We start from the raw sequence: 20,359 nt of genomic DNA, 5'->3' as shown, positions 1-20,359 counted from the left end.
TAAACTTGGCTTTTGTAATTGTTAATGGTTTTTAAAGTTTTTACTGTTCTACTGTCTGTCTGATTATGGTTTTTATGTTTTGGACCTTTTGTAAACTGTCTTGATTAGTATTAGAAAGGCGGTATAAAAATGCTATAATAAATAAATAAATAAATTTTATTTATTTATGTTTGTATAAGATACTGCTATTGACACATACTCCAGCTCTTCTGGAGTTGGAAGAAAAAGCAAATAAATGAGCAAGAAAAACATGATGAGAAACCCTTTCCTTGACTTGACTAACACATCCTGTTGTTAGTCAAATGAGCCAGTCTGTTTCAGTCAAGCCACATATTTTTGTATCTTAATAAGTAGATGAATAATTCTCTTTATGTGAAGCTTGAGCTGAAGCTGCCCACTTCAGAGAGATTCAGACCACCTCCGAACTGAGGCAACTCTCTGAAGCACTCTGAAGCAAAGCAGGCTTGTCTGAAAACTTGGTTCCTGCTTCACTGGGTGGCTTTTAGTTTGTAAGTGTAATATGATACATTCACTCCCTAATTCTCCATAAAAGGAAAACACCAGGCAGGGGGAGGAAGAGGAGGGGGTATCATTTTGTGAATGACAGCTCTGCCTTCCAGTCAAAGAATGATTTTACCAGGGCTCTTTAATCACAGTGCTTTGGGGAGGGATGTTGTATCAACACATCAGAAGTTGGCCTCTTTGCGAATTTACTCTCTTAGGTGCAGCAATGCTTCAAGAGTTTGTGGAGTTGGTGGTGGGTTTTGTTTGTTCTACTGAAACCTTCCCTTATTGCAATCCATACCAATCCTTTCCTAAAATCCAATTCCTCGCATCCTAATTTATGTAATTTACTCTGGCTGTTGCTTGTGTCTGTTTTGATTGTAATATATGTTGTTAGTTATAGGAAAGTCACCTTCCAATCACCATCATCCCCACCATCATTCTGGCCTTAGAACCATTTGATTTAATTTCAGTGTTATTTGTAGGCCTCTCTGTGTAAGTGAATATATTATATAGTATCCATCTGACAGTGTGTGTTCATTGTTATGTGACTGTAGTCCTATTAACTCATTCCCCCTCATGTAATTTGGAGAGTGGGGATGTACTTGTTGGCCCCACCCTATCCATCACATTCCCAGTGGCCCAACCCACCTAGGCATTTGGGTTGATTTCTGCAGCAGGGAGCTTGGGATGGGTGGAATCAGAGGCAGCAGAACCATTGTGATCAGTTCTCCCTGCCCCTGCCCCCAAAGTCTCATACTATTCTTCATTCATCATAATGACATAACCCCTGCACCAGTCATTCTGAAATGTTGCAGGCAACTTGTCCAGGGGGCACCGCTATGTTGTATTTTCATGCAAATAGCCCAACAAAGCCACAGAGAAGATAGGGCTGTTTTGTTTTTTGTTTTTTAAAAAATCCTACAACTTTAAAGGCTTCCCTTGAACAAACCGGGCTGCACCTATTTGTCTAAAACCTGCAAGCTCATCCCCTCAGAACGAGCTGCTTATACCTATACATTTCATCCAATTTTGGCAAAACATTAGTTGGTTTTCCTATTATAGTTAATAGGGAGACATCTGAAGCTTTTGGAAAACAAAGCAAGGCTCTTCTTCTAATCCGAACCAAAACATGGTATCTATCCAAGGGCCCCAGCTGAAGCAGCCCACTGTCCAAAGTAGGTTCCAACCTGAATTTTTCTTTGGTGCACACTCCTACTACAAAATGTGCTATTTGCTATTATTTCAGGCCTTTGGCCTGGCAGCAAGTTAGTTAATGTGTAACAGGAAGCAAGCCTTATCATAGAGATTCTCATCTTCAGTTGTTCCTTTAAAACCCTGGAAGTCTCTTAATAAACTAACAACATTATTATCTTGGTTTTTAATGATGCTAAGTCGAAAGACCCTTTGTCTTTTCAAAGGAAATTAATGCTTGCATCAGTGTTATTTCCTGTCTGTGATAACTGTTAGGAATTCATCCACTTGTTGGGCAGTCTGACTGGTAAATGAGTTGAAATATAGGAAGATAAGGCAAATCATAGCTTCATTTGTTTATGTAATGGATGATGATAAGTCCAAACCCTCACACACACGTGTGTGTGTGTGTGTGTGTGTATGGGGGTGGGAAACAGGAGAAACACAACCTGTTTGAGACTAGTCCTGGCACCCATCAAATTTCTTTTGTGATAACAAAGATTTGTGCATTTCTTCCTGACGCAGACATGCTTTACATACATACTACATGAATGTGTTTTTAAGAAGTAAATGGCAGGGACCATGGCCTGGGGTAAGGAGGCTTTTTCCCCTGCTGTGGTCCCAGTCTAAACTCTCCCCCCTCCGTCCATGACTGCTATTTGCATTGGGAGAGAATCTTCCATTGTAGCCAATGAGAGTTTACCTCCTGTTGCAAATTTCAGCCGGGGGCAGAGAGGTCTGAATTGGATCAGAATTGCAATGGGACAAAGGGTTAAAGCCCCTCTCTACCCAGCCATGGCTGCTGTTTACTTTAAAAAAAAAAATGTCACAGAACTATTAATTGGCATGAATACCATCAAGTCTAGTTTGGCCCTAATTAAGGAGCTTCAAAACATCTGCACTTCCTTTAGGGCAGAAGTAGGCAACCCGGTGCCCTTCAGATTTTTGGACTACAACTCCCATCAGCCCCAGCCAGCCTAGCCAATCATTGGGGTTTATGGGAGCTGTAGTATAAAGCATGTGGAGACACTGGGTGGCCTACCCCAGCCTTGGGGGATATATGTGGGCTGAGTGAGAGTATGGAAATGCAGAAACACTACGTGGGTTCTATTAAAGGTGGGGGTGGTTTGGTCATGTTTGATTATTATTTTTATTTGAAAATGCAAATTTGTTTTGAAACCAAACCTGTCTTTCTTGCCTACATTTCAGTCAGAACTAAGACATGGTCCGTTTTACTATATGAAGCAGCCACTCACCACAGACCCTGTTGATGTTGTACCGCAGGATGGACGGAATGATTTCTATTGCTGGGTTTGTCATCGGGAAGGCCAAGTCCTCTGCTGTGAACTCTGCCCTCGGGTTTATCACGCTAAGTGTCTGAAACTGACAGCGGAGCCAGAGGGGGATTGGTTTTGCCCAGAATGTGAGGTTAGTCTGATATGGGGAGCATATTTGTCTCATTGCTATTAGTTTTTCACCTCTCAGAACATTGTTCTCTTTCCATCCAGTTTGACTGCCTGGTCACTTCTTGGAAAGGTAGAAAAGGAATAAAATAAAATCAGGCTTTTGCTAATATTTACCAGTTTTATGTTTTTGTTTGATTAATGGTTTCTTTCTTCACCCTTTATCATCTGTATCCTCTGTGTTCATTTTGTCAAGTACAAGTGGGGGGTGAGGACAAAAAGTGTGTGTGTGTGTGTGTGTGTGTAGCCCCATTCACATTTTCCCTGTCTTGGTTAAAGCTGCTTCCCTGTGAAGTTTTCCTTGTACACTTTGATACACATTTGAATAACTGTGAGCACAGCCAATTGTAGAATTCCTTCCTCTTCTATTGCCCATATGGGGAAAAATGGTCCTGCCCATCTTTTTCTGTATTTAATGCGTACTGGACAGTCTAGAAAGACATCACAGGAAAGCAGCTTCCAGACCACTAGCAATAAGTGGGAATGTGGTTTTGTTTGTTGTCTCTATGGTTTCTTAGTATAAGGAACAAAAATGTTGACAGAAAGTAACAGAAGATAGATACTAACAATCATTCTAGGCATGGGTCTAACCTTGGCCTCACACACAATCTGGTTGTTTCCCCAACATCCTAAAAAATGATACTCTCACTCCTTTTAGACTGAAAGAGCATAATATAGCCTTCCACATTTCTAAGCAGTGTCAGCTTTATTGCTTATAAAATTTAGCATGCCTGAGTAGGTTATCTATAACTCTGGGCATGCTATTATTACTCAGCACAGGTTCCATTTCCCCTGTAGCATCAAGACCTGCTCCTGTTACCTATGACTTCCATTTTCCACAATCTTCCTTTGTGTTCTTCTGCTCCTCGGACATGATTGTGAAAGTAAACAAGATTTGGTCAAAAGCCCAAACACACTGAGCAGGATCCATGGGTCTCTCTAAGTATGAATTAGCCTGAATCCAAGCCATGGATCTCCTGGTTTCATAGTTCAGCAATATTTTGGGGGGGGGGGGGTCAGTCAGCAACTGCCAGAAAATCATCCAGTCTTGATTTTTTTCCTTCCAGGAGTGACAGAATAAGCATTGCTTCCTGAGTACTATTTGGGATGCTAGCACACTTTCATGAATACAGGACAGTTGTTACAGCCATTGCATCACTTAATGGAAAAGAAATTTCATTATTTGTGTTTGCATGTGTCAGTAATCTGCATGTTCCATAATAGTGAAGGGGAGTTTGGGGTACTCATCTCTACACATTTTACAAATTTTCAGCATTTTTTACCTTTATTTTTAGAAAATTACTGTAGCGGAATGCATAGAAACACAGAGTAAAGCTATGACAATGCTCACTATTGAACAGCTATCCTACTTGCTCAAGTTTGCACTACAGAAAATGAAACAGCCAGGGGTAAGAATAATGTGTTGATACTTGACTCCATTGTATATGATTTGTTTATGGATAATTCAGTCTTTAGATTTCTAACTACTGATAAAGCACCCTAGGACCATCTTACCTATGTAAGATGGGGGTGGGCAAACTTCAGGCTTATCAAATCTATTGTGTGGGGGTGGGTTTTGGTTTTTGTTGTTGTTTTTTTACTAAAATCCCAAAATTCACCAACCAGAGTCAAGTAGAAAAGACATGCACTTTGAATTAAAGAATAAGGCATGTCTGAGCTCTTTCTGAGCTTAGGGATTTGTTTTCAGTACCGGAGCTAAACTGAACTCATAGTCATTCCACATACAAGTCCATTTCTGGTTACTCCAGGGTTTCTTCATTTCAGCGACCTAATTTAGGTGGAAAAAGTAAAATTGTTGCTATTGTGAAACAAGTGTGAATTAAAAGCCTTTGACAATCCAAAATCACCCAAAGATATATCATCTGCCATCCCTGCCCTATGTAACGTACAGTGGAACAACATTGGTTCCTTGCCATCGCTGCTGCCAAAAAGATAAGAAAGCAAGCTGCCTGTACCCTGAACAGTGAAGGAGTTTGCCATTCAAACTGAAATGAATTGTCATCTATAAATTCACCCAGGATGTTTCTTCATAAGAATTTGGCCATAGTTCATCTTCCAAGAATAGACGATGATGCTACTGTTCCTCTAAAGTTATTTCTAAGAGTTGCTTTAGAACCTGACTTATTGAAGAATAAGATGCTAGAAATATGTTTCCATCTTTCTTATACTTCAAAATAGTTTTATGGTTGGATTTCTGTCCCTTCCCATTCTGTTTCTGTGTTGACTTGAAGAACTGCTAACAAATGTTAACTATTCAAATTTGCTGCCATTAATGAAACAATAAGGCCATGCTTTGGAAGATGATGAATGCATGGGCTTCTCACTGAAAATCAAAAAAATCAGAGAGAGAGAGAGCACATAATCAATGTGATTCCCTGTTTTGTTTTTAAGAAACATTCCACATACTATTTGATATGTATGTTAGAGGTTGACAATGCATTATCCATATTTATTAACATTTATTTGCCACCTTATCTGCTAAAAAGATTAGCTCACTAAGGCTGTTTTCTCCCTCCTTTTCCCTGAGCGGACTCCCCCCTTTTCACGTGACCCTGGTATGAGTCCAGGCCATAGCTAGGTGTGAGTGATTAATGTCTGTAAAGCCCAAAAATGCAAATATATCATGGTTATAGGGCAGTATCCAGTGGGGTGCAACTACTAATGTAAATTACATTGCACTAGCTAGCATAAACTACTCTAGCACAATACCAATAGTGTTAGCTGTTGTGCTGATTTCTGGGGCCGTACTAGAGTAATTTACGCTAGTGCAACATAATTTATGTTAGTGGTTCCACCCTGCTGGATACTGCCTAAAATGTTGCATTCATTTTTATAAAGCATAAATTTGAGATTGTTTCTGTTGCCACAAGTATATTTTTTACAATTGGCCATGAGATTCGTATATAAGCTGGCAATGATAAAGTTTGAAGCTGCTCAATGTTGGTAATATGTGAAATCCTGCTCTTTGGGGCTATCACTTGATTAAAGAAATCTTAAGCAAATTAAGCTGATGAGTTTTAGTCAATTTGATAAAGTAAAAGGCATATTTCTTTTTTGATTACGCATGTGTCATAGCATGTATCATTTTAAAGGGGGTAGTCCTCTTTTTCTCTTGCAGGAGGCAATGCATCTTCTAAGTTGTCCTTGCCACCTGCAGTTTTTATAAGTGTGTGTGTGTATTTGTAATCCGCCTGTTTAACTGGGGCACCTTTTTATTTGATCGAAACTTTTTAAACAATTAATCTAACAAATTGAATGGAATTAGCATTGCACCCATAACATTTCTTGTGTTTATTTAAATAGACAGAGCCATTTCAAAAGCCAGTTTCACTGGATCAACATCCAGATTATGCAGAATACATCTTTCATCCAATGGATCTTTGTACATTAGAAAAGGTTGGTTGGCAGCAAGGAGAAAAATCTATTTAATTCTATTAAACTGTTGTTACTGTGCTTATAACTATGTATACTATCTCTTTCTATAATCAGTACAGTTCTTCATTTATGTTATAAATTAGTTTGCCCTTTCAACATCATGAAATCCATTAGCTGTTCCAAGTATATTAAGAGCTTAATTTTCCATTTGTATAGACGTCCATATATGTGAAATTGGAACTGCCTCAGTATTTACAACTGTGTATTGGGAATTTTGGCCACAGGCTTACTTAGAGTGAAGGTTTTCTTTTAGAACGCAGTAAACCTGCTTTTACTTCTTTTTAGACTGAGAGAAATAAGCATTCACAAGCTTTTTAAAAGATGTATTTTGTCCCATCCTAAACTGAGGTTGCCTTCTCTGGAGATGAAATTGGGACCATTTTGTATCCAGGTACAACTATCATTTCCAAAACTATGTATGACCCGTGCTGTGGGGCAGTTCGTACGTAATGACAGCCCATGGGTTAAACAACCCATGGGCTGTCAGGGATGAGCAGGAGGGAGCAGGCACACAGCCTGCAGTGCACTTCTGCTTTTAATCAACAATCTACAATTGGTTCATCTGAGGATTGTTGAGTGTGATGTGCAAACCCAGATGGCTGGGTTCTTTAGTGGCTAAACAACCCAGCGGTTAACCCATGGTTTGTCATTGGGTTAATTGCTGGGTTGTTTAGCCCCTAAACAGCCCATTGGTCTGGGTTCGCTTGTTATGTGCAATGACCTACAAATTATCCAATAGGTTGTTGAGTAAAAGCAGAAGTACAAGGCAGTGTGTTTGCTCTCCTGCCCGTGCATGACAATCCATGAACTGTTGAAACCATGAGTTGTTGTTACATGCGAACTGAGTCACAGTCTATTTTCCCCTCCCATATCCATGACATACTTCAACACTAACACATTCTTAAGCTGAATTTGATTGAATTGATATGAGGGGATATGGCAGTTTCTAGAAATACTTGGAATGAGAATTGATTGAGATGAATAGACAGTTTATCTCCCTTATTTAAGAGTGTTGCAAACTGCATTAGCGTGTCTGTTTTCCAGTGTTCACAGTTTTGAACATGGCTTTGTAACTATGAGCACTTTTTTATATATATTGCCACAGTTGTAAAATCAAGTAATTGTAATTATGTTCAATCAGTTTTTGTCTCATGCACTGTGGTACTCTGCTCCCCAAACATATCTTCCACCTTTTTCATATGTAAAGCAGAAATACCATTAGCAACACTTACTTTAAGAATCTTGTAACTTTGCCCAGATTCCTTAAATTATGTTTAATATATCATGATATGCAAATGAAGTTGATGTCCCAAATAGTGCATACTTGACTGTATCCAAGAACTTCTTGAATCTGGAAGAGCTAAAACATTTTGACAGTGAGCTCACTTTTGATACCATCTAATTAGACCCAGCTTTGACCTTTTCATTCATTTATATAGAATAACATGAAATTACTACACTAGTGCTAAGAAAATATTATAAAATGGCCAGCTTAAACATTATTTTTCATTTTCTAATCCATTTTTAATGCTCTTTTTTTTCCAGAATGTTAAAAAGAAGATGTATGGTTGCACTGAAGCTTTTTTGGCTGATGCCAAATGGATTTTGCACAATTGCATTATTTACAATGGGGGTAAGTATGTGCCTGTTTCCTTGAAGACAATACATTTATCATTCTGTATACAGTAAACTGAGACTGGATTATGGTAACATCACTACAAATGACAGGCTGATCACAGTAATACAAGAAGGACTTTGAATCTAAGAATAGGTAAGGAGATGATTTTAACCAATTTCCCTTCCGGGCCCACAGCCCCTTTTGCCAGCTCCCATGCTGTTCCAAAGAGTCCAACAACCATCCAGAGCAGATTTGAAAAGGGGCAGCAGGAGGCTGCAGTGGGGGAGGGGAACTGCCAAAAAATTGCCTTGTTCATTCCACTGATAGAAGCCTCTGCTGGATCCACTGGTAATCAAAAGGGCTTGAAAAATCAAAAGAGAAGATGGTTCTACTGGATGGTGCTTATGATGGACAAAAAAGGGCTTCTGAAAGTAAACCAAGGAGTTCAAAAGTTTCATATTGAGATCAGCTATAGCAGTTGTTTTTTAAAAATGCAACATGTACGTCTATACAACTGTACAACTTCTGTACAACTTTAAAACCTGGTCTGACCTAACTATGTGATAGTCTTCAAGTTGATTGGTTTTATAAGAAGGTAGGTTGAAAATGTGTATTGAAATGTCTACTGTGATAATGTTGATAGATAACACTACTGCTGCCTAGTCACTACTATTTAAATAGAGGGAGGATTATTTTCAAAGTGCTGTGACCGTGTTATGCCTGGGTGAAAGCCTTATTTTTTATGCATTGTTTGTACTGGCAGTTTTCAAAATACCTGTTTAACTAATTTTCCTTTTTAAAACGTTATGCATTCCAAACAGAAATTTTCATTTTAGATTAAAAATACACATAACAAGAGTTCAGTATGACAAAGATTTGATTCGACATCTCTGCTTATCTGTTCCTCAGGAAATCACAAATTGACACAAACAGCAAAAGTCATAATCAAAATCTGTGAGCATGAGGTATGTATTCCCTAGTTAGATTTTATTTATTTATTACATTTCTGTACTGCCCAACAGCCAACGCTCTTCTTATTATATCAGTTAAAATGCAATGAAATTTTCATAGAATCATGGTTGGAAGCACTGTATAATAGTTGAATAGTTTATAGACATCAGTCTATAAAATGACTTAGAACTTCATCCTTTCCTCCACTAAAAGATCTGCTGTTTAGATATGTAGGCTGCAATCCTATCCTCAGTTACCTGGGAGTAATTCCACTAAATTCAGTGGAGCTTACTTCTAAGTAGAATTGTATAGGATTCCAATGGATGTGGAGCATATGGGCCAGATTGCTTTTATTAGGAAATTGGCTGTTCATATGTCAACTTTTTACGGGGATGGGTATGTGACTTTCGAGGGAGAGGGGGAGTGTGTATGTGATGAGAAACAGGTATATAACACAGGGAACATTTGGTTCCTAAAGCTAAATACTCTCTTTTTTCTCAGTGAACACTTGGAATTTAGAGCAGGAGGTATTGATTTCAATAATAGTGTGTTTATTTGCATGGCACAGCTACCATAATTTGCATCTAAATTTAATGCTAAAATGAGTATTTCAGGGTTTTGTAGAGGATGCAGTTTTGAAAATCTGGGTCTCAATATGGCATTGCAGTGCTGAAACTGATTTTATAAGCTTACCTTAATAAGACAGTGGGCTATATCCAACATTGTACAAACAGACTAGCACAACAGAACTTTCCCAGCCTGTCTTCCCCCCTGCAGTTTTTTGCTTCCCAATCTTATCCAGATGGTTTTCTAACCATCCAAAGCTGATTTTGAGGGGTGCACGGTAGGCTGCATGGGGAAAGCGGTAACTGGTCCACTGGAAGATGCCATTCTGTCAGCAGACTGACATAATTGTATGTCAACCACTAGCTTCAATTATTTTACAAGAATCTTACCAAAACCTAACAAATCTATATCCTATAATTGCTCCAAATAAATTCTAAAGATTTTTGAAAACTTATATGAATCTTCCCCTTTCACCCATTTTTTAAAATCTCTTTGCTCTCCAGCTGCTTTAGATATGAGTAAAATTGACTATGAGAGGCTAAAACATTGATCTACTTTTTATGTCCAAAATATTGTCATGATATTAAGCAGCTTGTCCACTGGGAAAGCAACAAGAATTACTGTTTTCATTCCTGAATGCACAGACCTCCAAAATCTGTAGATCTGCAAAATTCTCAACAATAGAAAATTATGAACATTACCCCTGATTACAGGATAGAATAGAATAAGACATTCATTTAATCACACACTCCAACTCCTGCAATAGCCGGTCTTTCTCTTTACAGATGAATGAAATTGAAGTATGTCCAGAATGTTATTTAGCTGCTTGCCAAAAACGAGAGAATTGGTTTTGTGAGCCTTGTGTAAGTAAAACAGTTAAAAAAAAAAGATAAGTAAGATGCATATCCAAGTTCATAATAGTTTGTTCTTATGCTTAATACTTAAAATCTGTGAACAGTTCCTGACTGACCTGGGCAAATCTATTACAGTTTATAAACGAAACCTGAATGCTATAGCTACATTTGATGTTGAACTGCAAAAACTAGATTGCTCAGTCTGTTCATTTGTGCATGGTCTTCCTGCTTCTTAGTAGAGACTCTGGGAGAACACATGGAAACTAGATTTTTCTTCCAAACCTTACCATCAGTTGACACTACTATCCGAGTTGCACTTGTTTGGCTATAATTTTATGTCAACATATAGAAATGGATGTCAAATATAGTGTTTGATTGTCAGTGTCTGTATAAATCAGCAGATTAGGCAAGCCTTTATAGAGAGATTATTTTACTTATTGACCTGGTTCGCATGTCACGGTGGTAAATCCTGGGTTGTTTAACCCAGGAATTGCCAGGGATGAGCGGAGTATGCAAGCCACTTTCGCTTTTAATGAACAACCGAGGAACACCCCATTCCTGGGTTCTTTTGTGATGTGTGAACTCAGAAACTCTGGTTCTATATGGGTTAAACAATCCAGAGTTAACCTATGGGTAGTTGTTGGGCTGACCCATAAACAACCCAGAGTTTTTGTCACAAAACAGCCCAGGAACCTGAATTGTTAATTAAAAGCAGAAATGGCTCACAAATGGCTGATGTGCTTTGCTTGTCTCCGCAATTCCTGGGTTAAACAACCCAAGAATTGCCACTGTGATGTGCGAATTGGGGTATGACTTAGAGTATGAGCCCAATTCAAATCTCAACTCAACCAGTCTCTCTAGGGACTTTGGCAAGCCCCTGTTCTCTCTGTCTCCCCTCCCCTCTACCCCCACATCTGCAATATGGGAATAATATTGTAGGCCAGCCTTACAGGTCTGTTTTAATGGTGACTGAAATAATGTCTGCGAAATGCCTGCACTACTTGAAATTTGTTTTACAAATATTGCTTAGGAAATATATTTTCTGACCATGAAGGCCTGGATAATTTATCCATTGTTCACATAGGATTTGATTCTGAGTTTTGGAGAGTTTTTCTACCCTCTGTGGATTTCTCATATTTTGATGGGTATTATAAGATTACAGTTGTCATTTGGGAATTCCCCTCCCTCTAGATTGAGTACAAGATATAGAAACTGATGCCAGTTAGATGAGAGAAGCTGCTCAGGTTTGAAGTCTTCAGATAGTGCAGACCATCACTAGTTTCTTCTTGACAGGGTTTTGGGTAGCTGAGAGTATATTGTACTTGCACTCTAGCATCTGACTTGACCCCTATTACCTTCTGCGCTGGTTATAATGCATAAAATCCTAAATGGCCTGGGCACGATATACCTGACAGACTGCATCTACCCCATGTTCCTTTAAACTCCATGTGTTTAACAGAGAGCACCCTCTTAAGTTTACTATCCATGCAGTTAGTTCAGCAAAGGGACATATAGAGGCATTGTCTGTGGCTGTCCCTCAGTTGTGTACCTCTGCTTTCCTGATGATTTGCCAAAATTTAAGCATCTTTCGGAAGTGATGGAAAACTTTAAATTCTGGCTGACTTTTGATACCATGGATAGAGTGGTTTGAGGATGGAGTTCTAATAACTATGAGGTTTCCTATAACTGAAATTGGTTAGTTGGTTAAGCAATTAAATTGGTTTTATATTTGATATATTACTGTTTGCTCTGGGCATTCAGACAGATTTTACAAAATAAAATCATAAAAATATCTAAAGCATTCCTCCTAAATTTAAAGGGAATGTATTGAGCAGTGTCCTACTACTACTACTACTGCTACTAGTACTACTATAAACAGGACTGGAATTTTAAGAGAAGACAAGACAAACATTTCTCTTCCTGGTGTTAAAACAATTCAGAATAATGAACAATTTACAAAAGATGAAAAAATATAAAACTATACCATTGTCTGGAGAGAGACTGCATTATCTGTGTTTAGGAGTACATTGCCATTTCTGGGCACTATTACAATCCATATCATAAAATCAAGTATTATCTTGCATGCCAGTGATTAGAAAGTAATACATGGCTTAAAATAGTTTCTCACTGTATGGTCACTATGCACTTTCCTCTAGAGCAATCCACACCCGTTGGTCTGGGCTAAACTCAAGGGTTTCCCATTCTGGCCTGCTAAAGCACTGAGGGATAAAGACGGTCAAGTTGATGCTCGTTTCTTTGGTCAACATGACAGGTGGGAGTTCAGTCAAATGGTGGTTGAATGGTTCAGTGATCCCTTTTTGGTATATTATTTGGTGGTGGTTGCTGTTATATTAGTTGTAGTGTTAGTATCTTTCTGAATTGGCAAATCTGAATGCCCCATATTTGCTTCCTGCCATGTTGGCAATGTCAGCTCACTAAACATTTTTGGAATATATAGGTAACTAGTATCTTACTTTTGTATACACAAAATTGAAACATTTGTTTTCTCATTCCAGTGAAATTTATTGTCTGGGACATTACGTAGTTTTCAGATAGTTCTTTGATACCTAGGATTTGTTTTGTTTGTGGTAGCGGTAACTGATTTTCATGATATCAAACCATGTATTTTTATGTAGAATATACAAGATGTATTTGTGGTAACCTTTTACAAATGTAAACCCTTAAGAGCTTATGTAGAATATACAAGATGTATTTGTAATTCTGTCAATTAGGGGGATGTAGACAACCAGCTTTGTAACATATAAATGTGAGAGATAAACAAGTTAGGGTTCCACGAGAATTTGCACGGGGGGAGCGGGCGCTCCTTTCTCTGCCAAAGTGGTAGCCCCTAACCTGATTGCTCTATCGCTGTGGGGTGGGGGAGAGTTTCAGGGCTAGCTCTGTAGCAATCCCCAAAACTTAGTGGTAAAGCATAGGGGCAAAGAGGACTACTCCGTCATCCCACACTGTTAGTGCTGTCTTTGTTGAATAGGGGTGAGGACACCCCCACTTACCACTTTCATCACTATCAGAGCTTCCAACTATTTCTGGTGTTACATACTTACAAGAAGGCTTTGTGCGTGCACATCCCTTTTCAGTAGTAGCTATGGCCATGTTTTTTTTTCTTTTTTAAAAAAGAAAGTGGCATTTTTCTGCATATCTGGGGAGGTGTCCTCCCACCACCAGTGGTGTAGTGGTAAATTCAGAAATGCAGGTGCTCATCCTGACAGTTCCCTATAGCCTCCCAGCATAGTCCAAAAGGGCAGACAACTGTGTAATGAATATCAACAAACCAGTTCTAGCAGTTTTCATCTCCATCAGGAACAGATCTTTTGTAAAGCCAATGGACCTTAATTGCCTGTTCAAGACAAAGCCACCCCAAAATACTTTGCATTACAATGGGATAGCTCCTAGCATGCTTGAAAAATCCATTCCCCACCTAACCTATGGTTGGGATTGCAGCAAAGCTCAGAGGGAACAGGGAAGACTGAGGGAGGTGGTAGATGACAGTCTCCTCGCTGCAGAAACCTACATTTCCTGTGAATGGCCTCCTCTCACTTCCCTACTGGTCAGCATGAGGCCATCATATATATGAGTGCAGCATTGCAAAATATGCCAGCACTACAGGAAAATTGGAAATGGTCAAGCTGATCATCATTTCCTGCTCATTGTGACTTATAGAAGTCAGTCAGAAGATATCTGAATGGCACCATGCCATCTTTCTGGTGCATTATTAGGTGGTAGTTGCTGCTGAATGTTGAAGTTGGTTGATCAGTTTTTTAAAAAATAATGTTTTGAAAGCAATACTTCTGTCTGGAATTGTTAATGTTCTTCTGGATTGCAAAACTTATTCCATAGACCTATCAGGTGTACACATGGTGCTAAATAAAGTGTTCAGTCCCAAGCATCTATAGTTTTACAAAAGACCCATTGAAATCAATAGGACTTGCTTTCAAATATGTTTATAAAATCTGAATGAAAGAAGTGGAAACAATCTACATGAAATTTAATGTTATATCCCCCTCCCCTTTATTTTACTGTCTTATATGCAGGGCCTGGGTTCCAGTAAATAATTGCTACCTCATGTCTAAAGAAATTCCTTTTTCCGTGAAAAAGACTAAAAGCATATTCAACAGTGCAATGCAAGAAATGGAGGTTTATGTGGAGAATATTCGTAGAAAGTTTGGAGTATTTAATTATGCACCTTTCCGGACACCATATACTCCCAACAACCAATACCAAATGTTGTTAGACCCTTCAAATCCTGGTGCTGGAACTGCTAAGACTGACAAACAAGAGAAAATCAAACTTAACTTTGATATGACAGCATCACCCAAGATTTTAATGAGCAAACCGATGCTAAGTAGCAGTACTGGGCGAAGGATTTCCTTAACAGACATGCCACGTTCCCCAATGAGTACAAATTCATCTGTTCACACTGGATCTGATGTTGAACAGGATGCAGAGAAAAAAGCATCCTCCAGTCACTTTAGCGCAAGTGAAGAGTCCATGGACTTTATTGATAAGAGTACAGGTAAGGGGAGCAGAAGTAAAGGTCCTGCATCAATTGCCAAAGTTGAGCTTTAACAGGCAGTGTGTAGATGGTTTTACAGCTGGAAGAAAAGAATATTATTCTTTATCAAGTCTCTTTAGGATGTATCACTGGATTCAGATGCAGCACTACCCTTAAGCATCTATATAAGTGTCTTGGGAACAATTATAAGACCGGGTTAAAGCCAGGAATGTTGTTGCCCTCGCTAATGGCAACATATTTGTATTAAACACCTAGGTAGATCAAAGCACCTGGGAAGAGCTGGAAGTATGTTTCAGGAAAGAATTTAAAGCAATTGTCAAACAAAGGAGGTCAGGCTAGACTGGCATCATGCTGGGGAACTAAGAACTAGGGCGGTGGAGTGTGATCTGAGTATTTCAGTCAGTAGGAGCAGGTAGAAATGTGTTTTGTATATTTCAGGGTGCTAACAGAATGTTCCATGCTCTGAAACTTTGGATCAGTAAGTCGGAGGCTTTCTTTAGTCTGTAGGGCTATCTTTGGACCAGTAAGTCAGAGGCCTTGTTTAGTCCTGGCCACATATATACATTTTGCACACTACTTTCTCCAGGAACAGTAGTGCCCAGTTAAGCTAGGGAAATAGGGTGCTTGGCACCTGAAGTCCTGGCTGAGAGCTATTGTTCTTTGGAATTGGTGGAAGTGTCATTAAAAGGAGCACAGCAGTGGGACTTGGGGGGCCTAGGTATAGTAGGGGTTTGCCAGGAAAGAGTCTGCAGAGTACCATGTAGTTCTGTGTAGTTCAGCATCATTGTGGATCAGGTCCCCAATTTAAAAATTGTACATTGACTTATCTGATACTTCAAGTGATTTTTCTCACCCTTCTCAACTGCCTGAAACCTTAAGTTAATAATAAACAACGCTAAACACAGAACATTGAATTGATAAAAAGTGCAGACTAGCAAGTTAGGGACTGAAATTACTAAGCAGAAGTATTCTCTGTAAAATATTTTACAGAGTTTTACATCTTTTATAGTGTATAGCGTATAGTATAGATGCAAGGGAGCCACGTACTGGGCGATTTCACACACCACGATAGCCACCCTTAGAATAAGCTATTGTGTTACTCCCGACAGACAATCCCCCACTTGGCAGCTTGCTGTGGCTTGTTTCTCCCTCAGTCCCCCTCTGTCCTCCTGACCACTGCCTGGCATGTATCTCAGGGGCCTTTGCGGCAGAAATCTTTGTTTCCTCCTTCTCTGTGTCAGCACCCTTTCTGCAATTTGTCCACTGGCATTGCTGTCTCATGAGGGAGACTCTCTCCCCGCCCTGCATCAGATCGCTAAAGGGATTTAAATTTCTGAGCCCTTATGAATGTGGAAACATGTTTGCAATTTTTTTTCAGAGTCTTGCCTTCTCAGTTGCATCTTCCACTTCGGAGCTTCCTGAGTGAATCCTCCTCCCCCTCATCAAATTGCAAAAAGGAAATAATTTTCTGAATGCTGGAACCTGCCTGTTTGTTATTTAGCCAAACATTCCAGTATCCCCCTCTTGTCAGTGTCCTTGTGAATTTCATCCTCCACTTTGGGGCTTCCTTTGATAAGGAAACTTTTTTTTCTTTTTTTTTTGAAGGCTACTTCAGGTTCTACTGAAGTAATAACGTCTGCCCGTTAAGCTCTTCCCTCCTGCAGCTGCCAGCCTCTTTGGGGTCCTCCCACCCTTTTGTGCTTGTCACTTCCCTCTACTGGTCTCCATTGCTAACTTTCACATATACATAGGGGTTATAGAGCAGTGAGCAGGATCACTAAACATATGCGAATATAATGGCAAACCAGTAAAAGGAAGGGCAAAATTGTGAAAATTTCAAGTCAGAGCAGTAAAAACGAAGGGGAAAATTGTGCAAATTTCATAGCAGCGGACTTGCACAGGACTGAAAAAAAAATTGCGAATGCATTCAGGACACTAATTGGTGTCCTTCAAGATTTCTGTGGAAAAAAAAGAATTAAAAATTCATCAAAAAATAAAACCTGTGTATGAAATTCCCTCCCAGTCCTGCAACTTTCAAAGGTTTAGAGCCGCCAACCCCTTTGTGGTGTGGAGGCATAGCTGTGCAAGGAGGGGGCTACAGACCCTTGGAAGTTTGCAAGAATGGGATGAGATTGGATGAACAGGTTCCCCTCATGGGGAGGTACCAGATGCGCAGCTAAAACCCTGCGGAAGGAGCGGTGGGCTTGTGGGGAAGTGGCTAAGGAACAATGCCACATAGAAAACGGTGGGGAGCTGGCAGAAGACAGCTGAAGAGGCCCTTGCGCAAAGCCGGCCAATTGGAGAGAGGCAGGTGATGTAGTGGCAATATGGTTTCCATTGCGAAGGAAGCTGGATACCTGCCAGGCCAGGTGGGAGGACTACAGAGGGAGGAGTGGCGAGGGGGGAAAACAAAGACTACACACAGTAGCTTATTTGTCTGATTGTGTGCTGGGCACAGTGGGCTATTTTTCAAAATAAGCTCCTTTGAGCAGCTTATAAACCACTATGGCTTAACCTGCCCTTTTTGTCGGCATGGCTTATTGTGACATCTGAACCCAGCATAGAGGCTTCAGTATGGTTTGTTAACCATGCACAAGCCACGCGGAGAACGCATGGCTTGTTCAGTTGTTGAGGGTGACTTGTTCTCAGGGTGCCTTGTCATGACATGCAAACCAGACAATGTGGCTTATCAATGGCTTCTTGGCACAGGCTACAGAGCTTCCAGCCTCCTTCCTTCCTTATCGGTGATGTCCACCCCTCCACCAGTACCAAAATGGCTCTTGGGAATGTCCATAGCTCATTCGCAACCTTTAAAAATTATTCTATTCATGCTTCAGAAATACGCAAATGGGTTCGTAAGTTTTCTTTTTTCCCCCTGCTGCTTCTCAAGTGCACAAATGTGTTCATATTTTCCCCCACCCCCTGGTCCTTCAGAGTTCGCTGTCAAGGGAAGCACTGAAATGGAATGGGTAATTTATAAGGAAATTGACAAGGTGACCATACATAGCAGACAGGGGAATCTGTGCACTTGCAAAGGGCTGGAAAAAAATAGTAAAAACTTATGAACCCATTTGCTCACTTGAGAAGCATCCAAAAAGAAAATAAAAAGTTTGCAAACTAAGTAATTGCTCCGAAAAGGGTCAAGATTGGGGGTGGGAGCAGGACGGCCAATAAATTCCCACTTGTCAGTTTCATCCTCTAGTACATCTTGAACTGACACTTGTTAGTTTGCCCCAGCACCACCACCACTGCCAGTGCTTCCCTAGACCCTGAATTCTGAAAGCGTTCAAAGGAACAGGATGGAGTTATTGGGGCAGGTGGGTGTAATTACTGCTGGAGTATGGGTGTAATTATTCCCACAGTAATTATACCCACCTGCCCCAATAGCTCTGTCCTGTTCAGCTGCTGCTTTCAGAGTTCAGGTTCAAGGGAAGTGCTGAAGAGGAGTGGAGACTTACTACAGTGTAACAGTGAAACTGACGAGGGATTTCAACACATACAGGCAGGACATTGATCTGTACTGCTGAAGAAAGTACATAATGGACAGGGGAATATGTGCAATTGCAAACTTGCGAACAACAGAAAAAGAAAAATATTTTTTAAAAAACAAACCCATTTGCGTACTTCCTAAGCACTGGGGGGAAAAAGATTGCGAATAGAAAATTGAACAGGAAACAGGTAGCGAGTGGAGCAGGAAGCTGGAAAAGTTTCCCTCCCTAGCAATGAAGATATGAACGGGGGTTGTACCAAAAAGGACCACGAGATACATGCCAGGAGCGGGTGGAGGACTAAAGGGGAAACAAGCCACAGCAAGGCGCAAAATGCCCGATTGTCAGGAGTAAGGACATAAGAGCCATGCTGGATCAGACCAAGGGTTCATCTTATCCAGTATTCTGCTCACACAGTAGCCAACCATCTATTGACTGGGAACCCACCAGTAGGACACAAGTGCAACAGCACCCTCCTGCCCAAGTTCCCCAGCAACTGGTGTCCATAGGCATACTGCCTCTGATACTGGAGGGAGCTCATAGCCATCAGGATTAGTGCCATTGATAGCCTTCTCCAGGAATTTGTCTAACCCCCTTTTAAAGCCATCCAAATTGATGGCCATCACTACATCTTGTGGTAGCGAATTCCATAGTTTAGCAAGCAAGTAACCAACCCAGCCTGGCTTATTTTCAGGGTGGCTTATTGTGATGTGCAAAATGGCCTATTGTCTAGGATAATAAATTCAAAAATACTGCTGAAGAGCATGTTAGTCTAGCCTCTTCATTTTTTCATAGCTATTTCTGTTGTAGTTTCAGCATTGTATTGTACAAAAATGCCGTATTGTATTGAATGTTAGTGTCCTAAATTTATCCATTCATTAATGTCTTCCCTCTCCTTTTGGCATGGCTGAATTTTGTTTCTGTTTGATGTTAATAATATTAGAGTTTTTTGTCTTCATTTACTGTTGTGTTAGGCTCTTGCTTGTGAGTCTTATTTTCTGTAAAAACTGTTGTTTCCAATTTTAAAAACTTTATACAAGTTGTCTTTGAAATTTATGAAGATCTTGTTCTCTTTCTGGAAATTTGGATCGGAGGAAAACCAGATAGTTTTTTGAAGAACTGACCCTGAACCTTTCCCTTTTGGAATTAAGACTTGCCAAATGTTTCTAAGTACCATTTGGAAGTTCAAATGTTCAAGATCACGCATTAGTATCTGAAAAGGTAGTAGCCTCTACTGGCTTCTTTGGACTAATGACAGTGTAAAGGGTCTCTAAATTTCACCTCGTTATTAGTGTGCAGTTGTTTCTAGTGACACAGTGAATAGGTAGGCTTTGTTTTACTTCAACACAGACTCTTTGAACTTGAGATCTTTCTTTGGAGAGAAAATTATCTTGGCCCTAGTATTTAGCAGTGTTACGTGTGGGAGTATGTTTTAAAACTTCTGAGCATAGGTGACTTTCATTTGATGCATATGTTAGGTGTATAAAGATACTCTTCTAATGAGACTGAAGAAGAGGAATTGTAAATCTTCCTGTGCAATTATTTGTTTGAATAAATGTCATTCATGTTCTTGATAGACAACTTTTCAGTGTTTTAAAATAAATGGATGGTGCCATGCTCTGCTTATTTGTAAGGTTCATGTTATATCTACATGTCAACCATTAAAAAATCTAAAAAAGATCTGGACTTTTCTCCTGATTCAGAAGTACTCACCACCTCATCCTCTCTAC

The 20,359-nt window shown here is 39.8% G+C and overlaps 1 protein-coding gene across 15 annotated transcripts in view; it reads left to right on the top strand.

Moving 5' to 3' along the window:
- The window catches only part of ZMYND8 (zinc finger MYND-type containing 8), a 106,617-nt gene that overhangs the window by 55,098 nt on the left and 31,160 nt on the right, over window positions 1-20,359 (top strand). For 9 of the 15 annotated variants that reach the window (XM_084854040.1, XM_084854039.1, XM_084854035.1 and 6 more), the window contains 8 exons: window positions 2,908-3,126; window positions 4,457-4,570; window positions 6,486-6,578; window positions 8,163-8,250; window positions 9,145-9,200; window positions 10,539-10,616; window positions 12,764-12,879; window positions 14,660-15,141. In XM_084854040.1, coding sequence (XP_084710166.1) covers window positions 2,908-3,126; window positions 4,457-4,570; window positions 6,486-6,578; window positions 8,163-8,250; window positions 9,145-9,200; window positions 10,539-10,616; window positions 12,764-12,879; window positions 14,660-15,141 — 1,246 coding nt within the window. Of the gene's footprint in view, window positions 1-2,907; window positions 3,127-4,456; window positions 4,571-6,485; window positions 6,579-6,879; window positions 7,009-8,162; window positions 8,251-9,144; window positions 9,201-10,538; window positions 10,617-12,763; window positions 12,880-14,659; window positions 15,142-20,359 lie in introns of those variants that run through there. The other 6 variants (XM_084854043.1, XM_084854038.1, XM_084854042.1 and 3 more) reach the window with 2 other exon arrangements.

This window comes from Heloderma suspectum, chromosome 4 (genome assembly GCF_057233095.1).
Source record: "Heloderma suspectum isolate Gila_16-S chromosome 4, 16-S_ref, whole genome shotgun sequence".
In the NCBI taxonomy this organism is placed as follows: Eukaryota; Metazoa; Chordata; class Lepidosauria; order Squamata; family Helodermatidae; genus Heloderma; species Heloderma suspectum.
The sequence above is the reverse complement of the archived record's forward strand: the minus strand, read 5'-3'. Positions and strand labels throughout refer to the sequence as shown.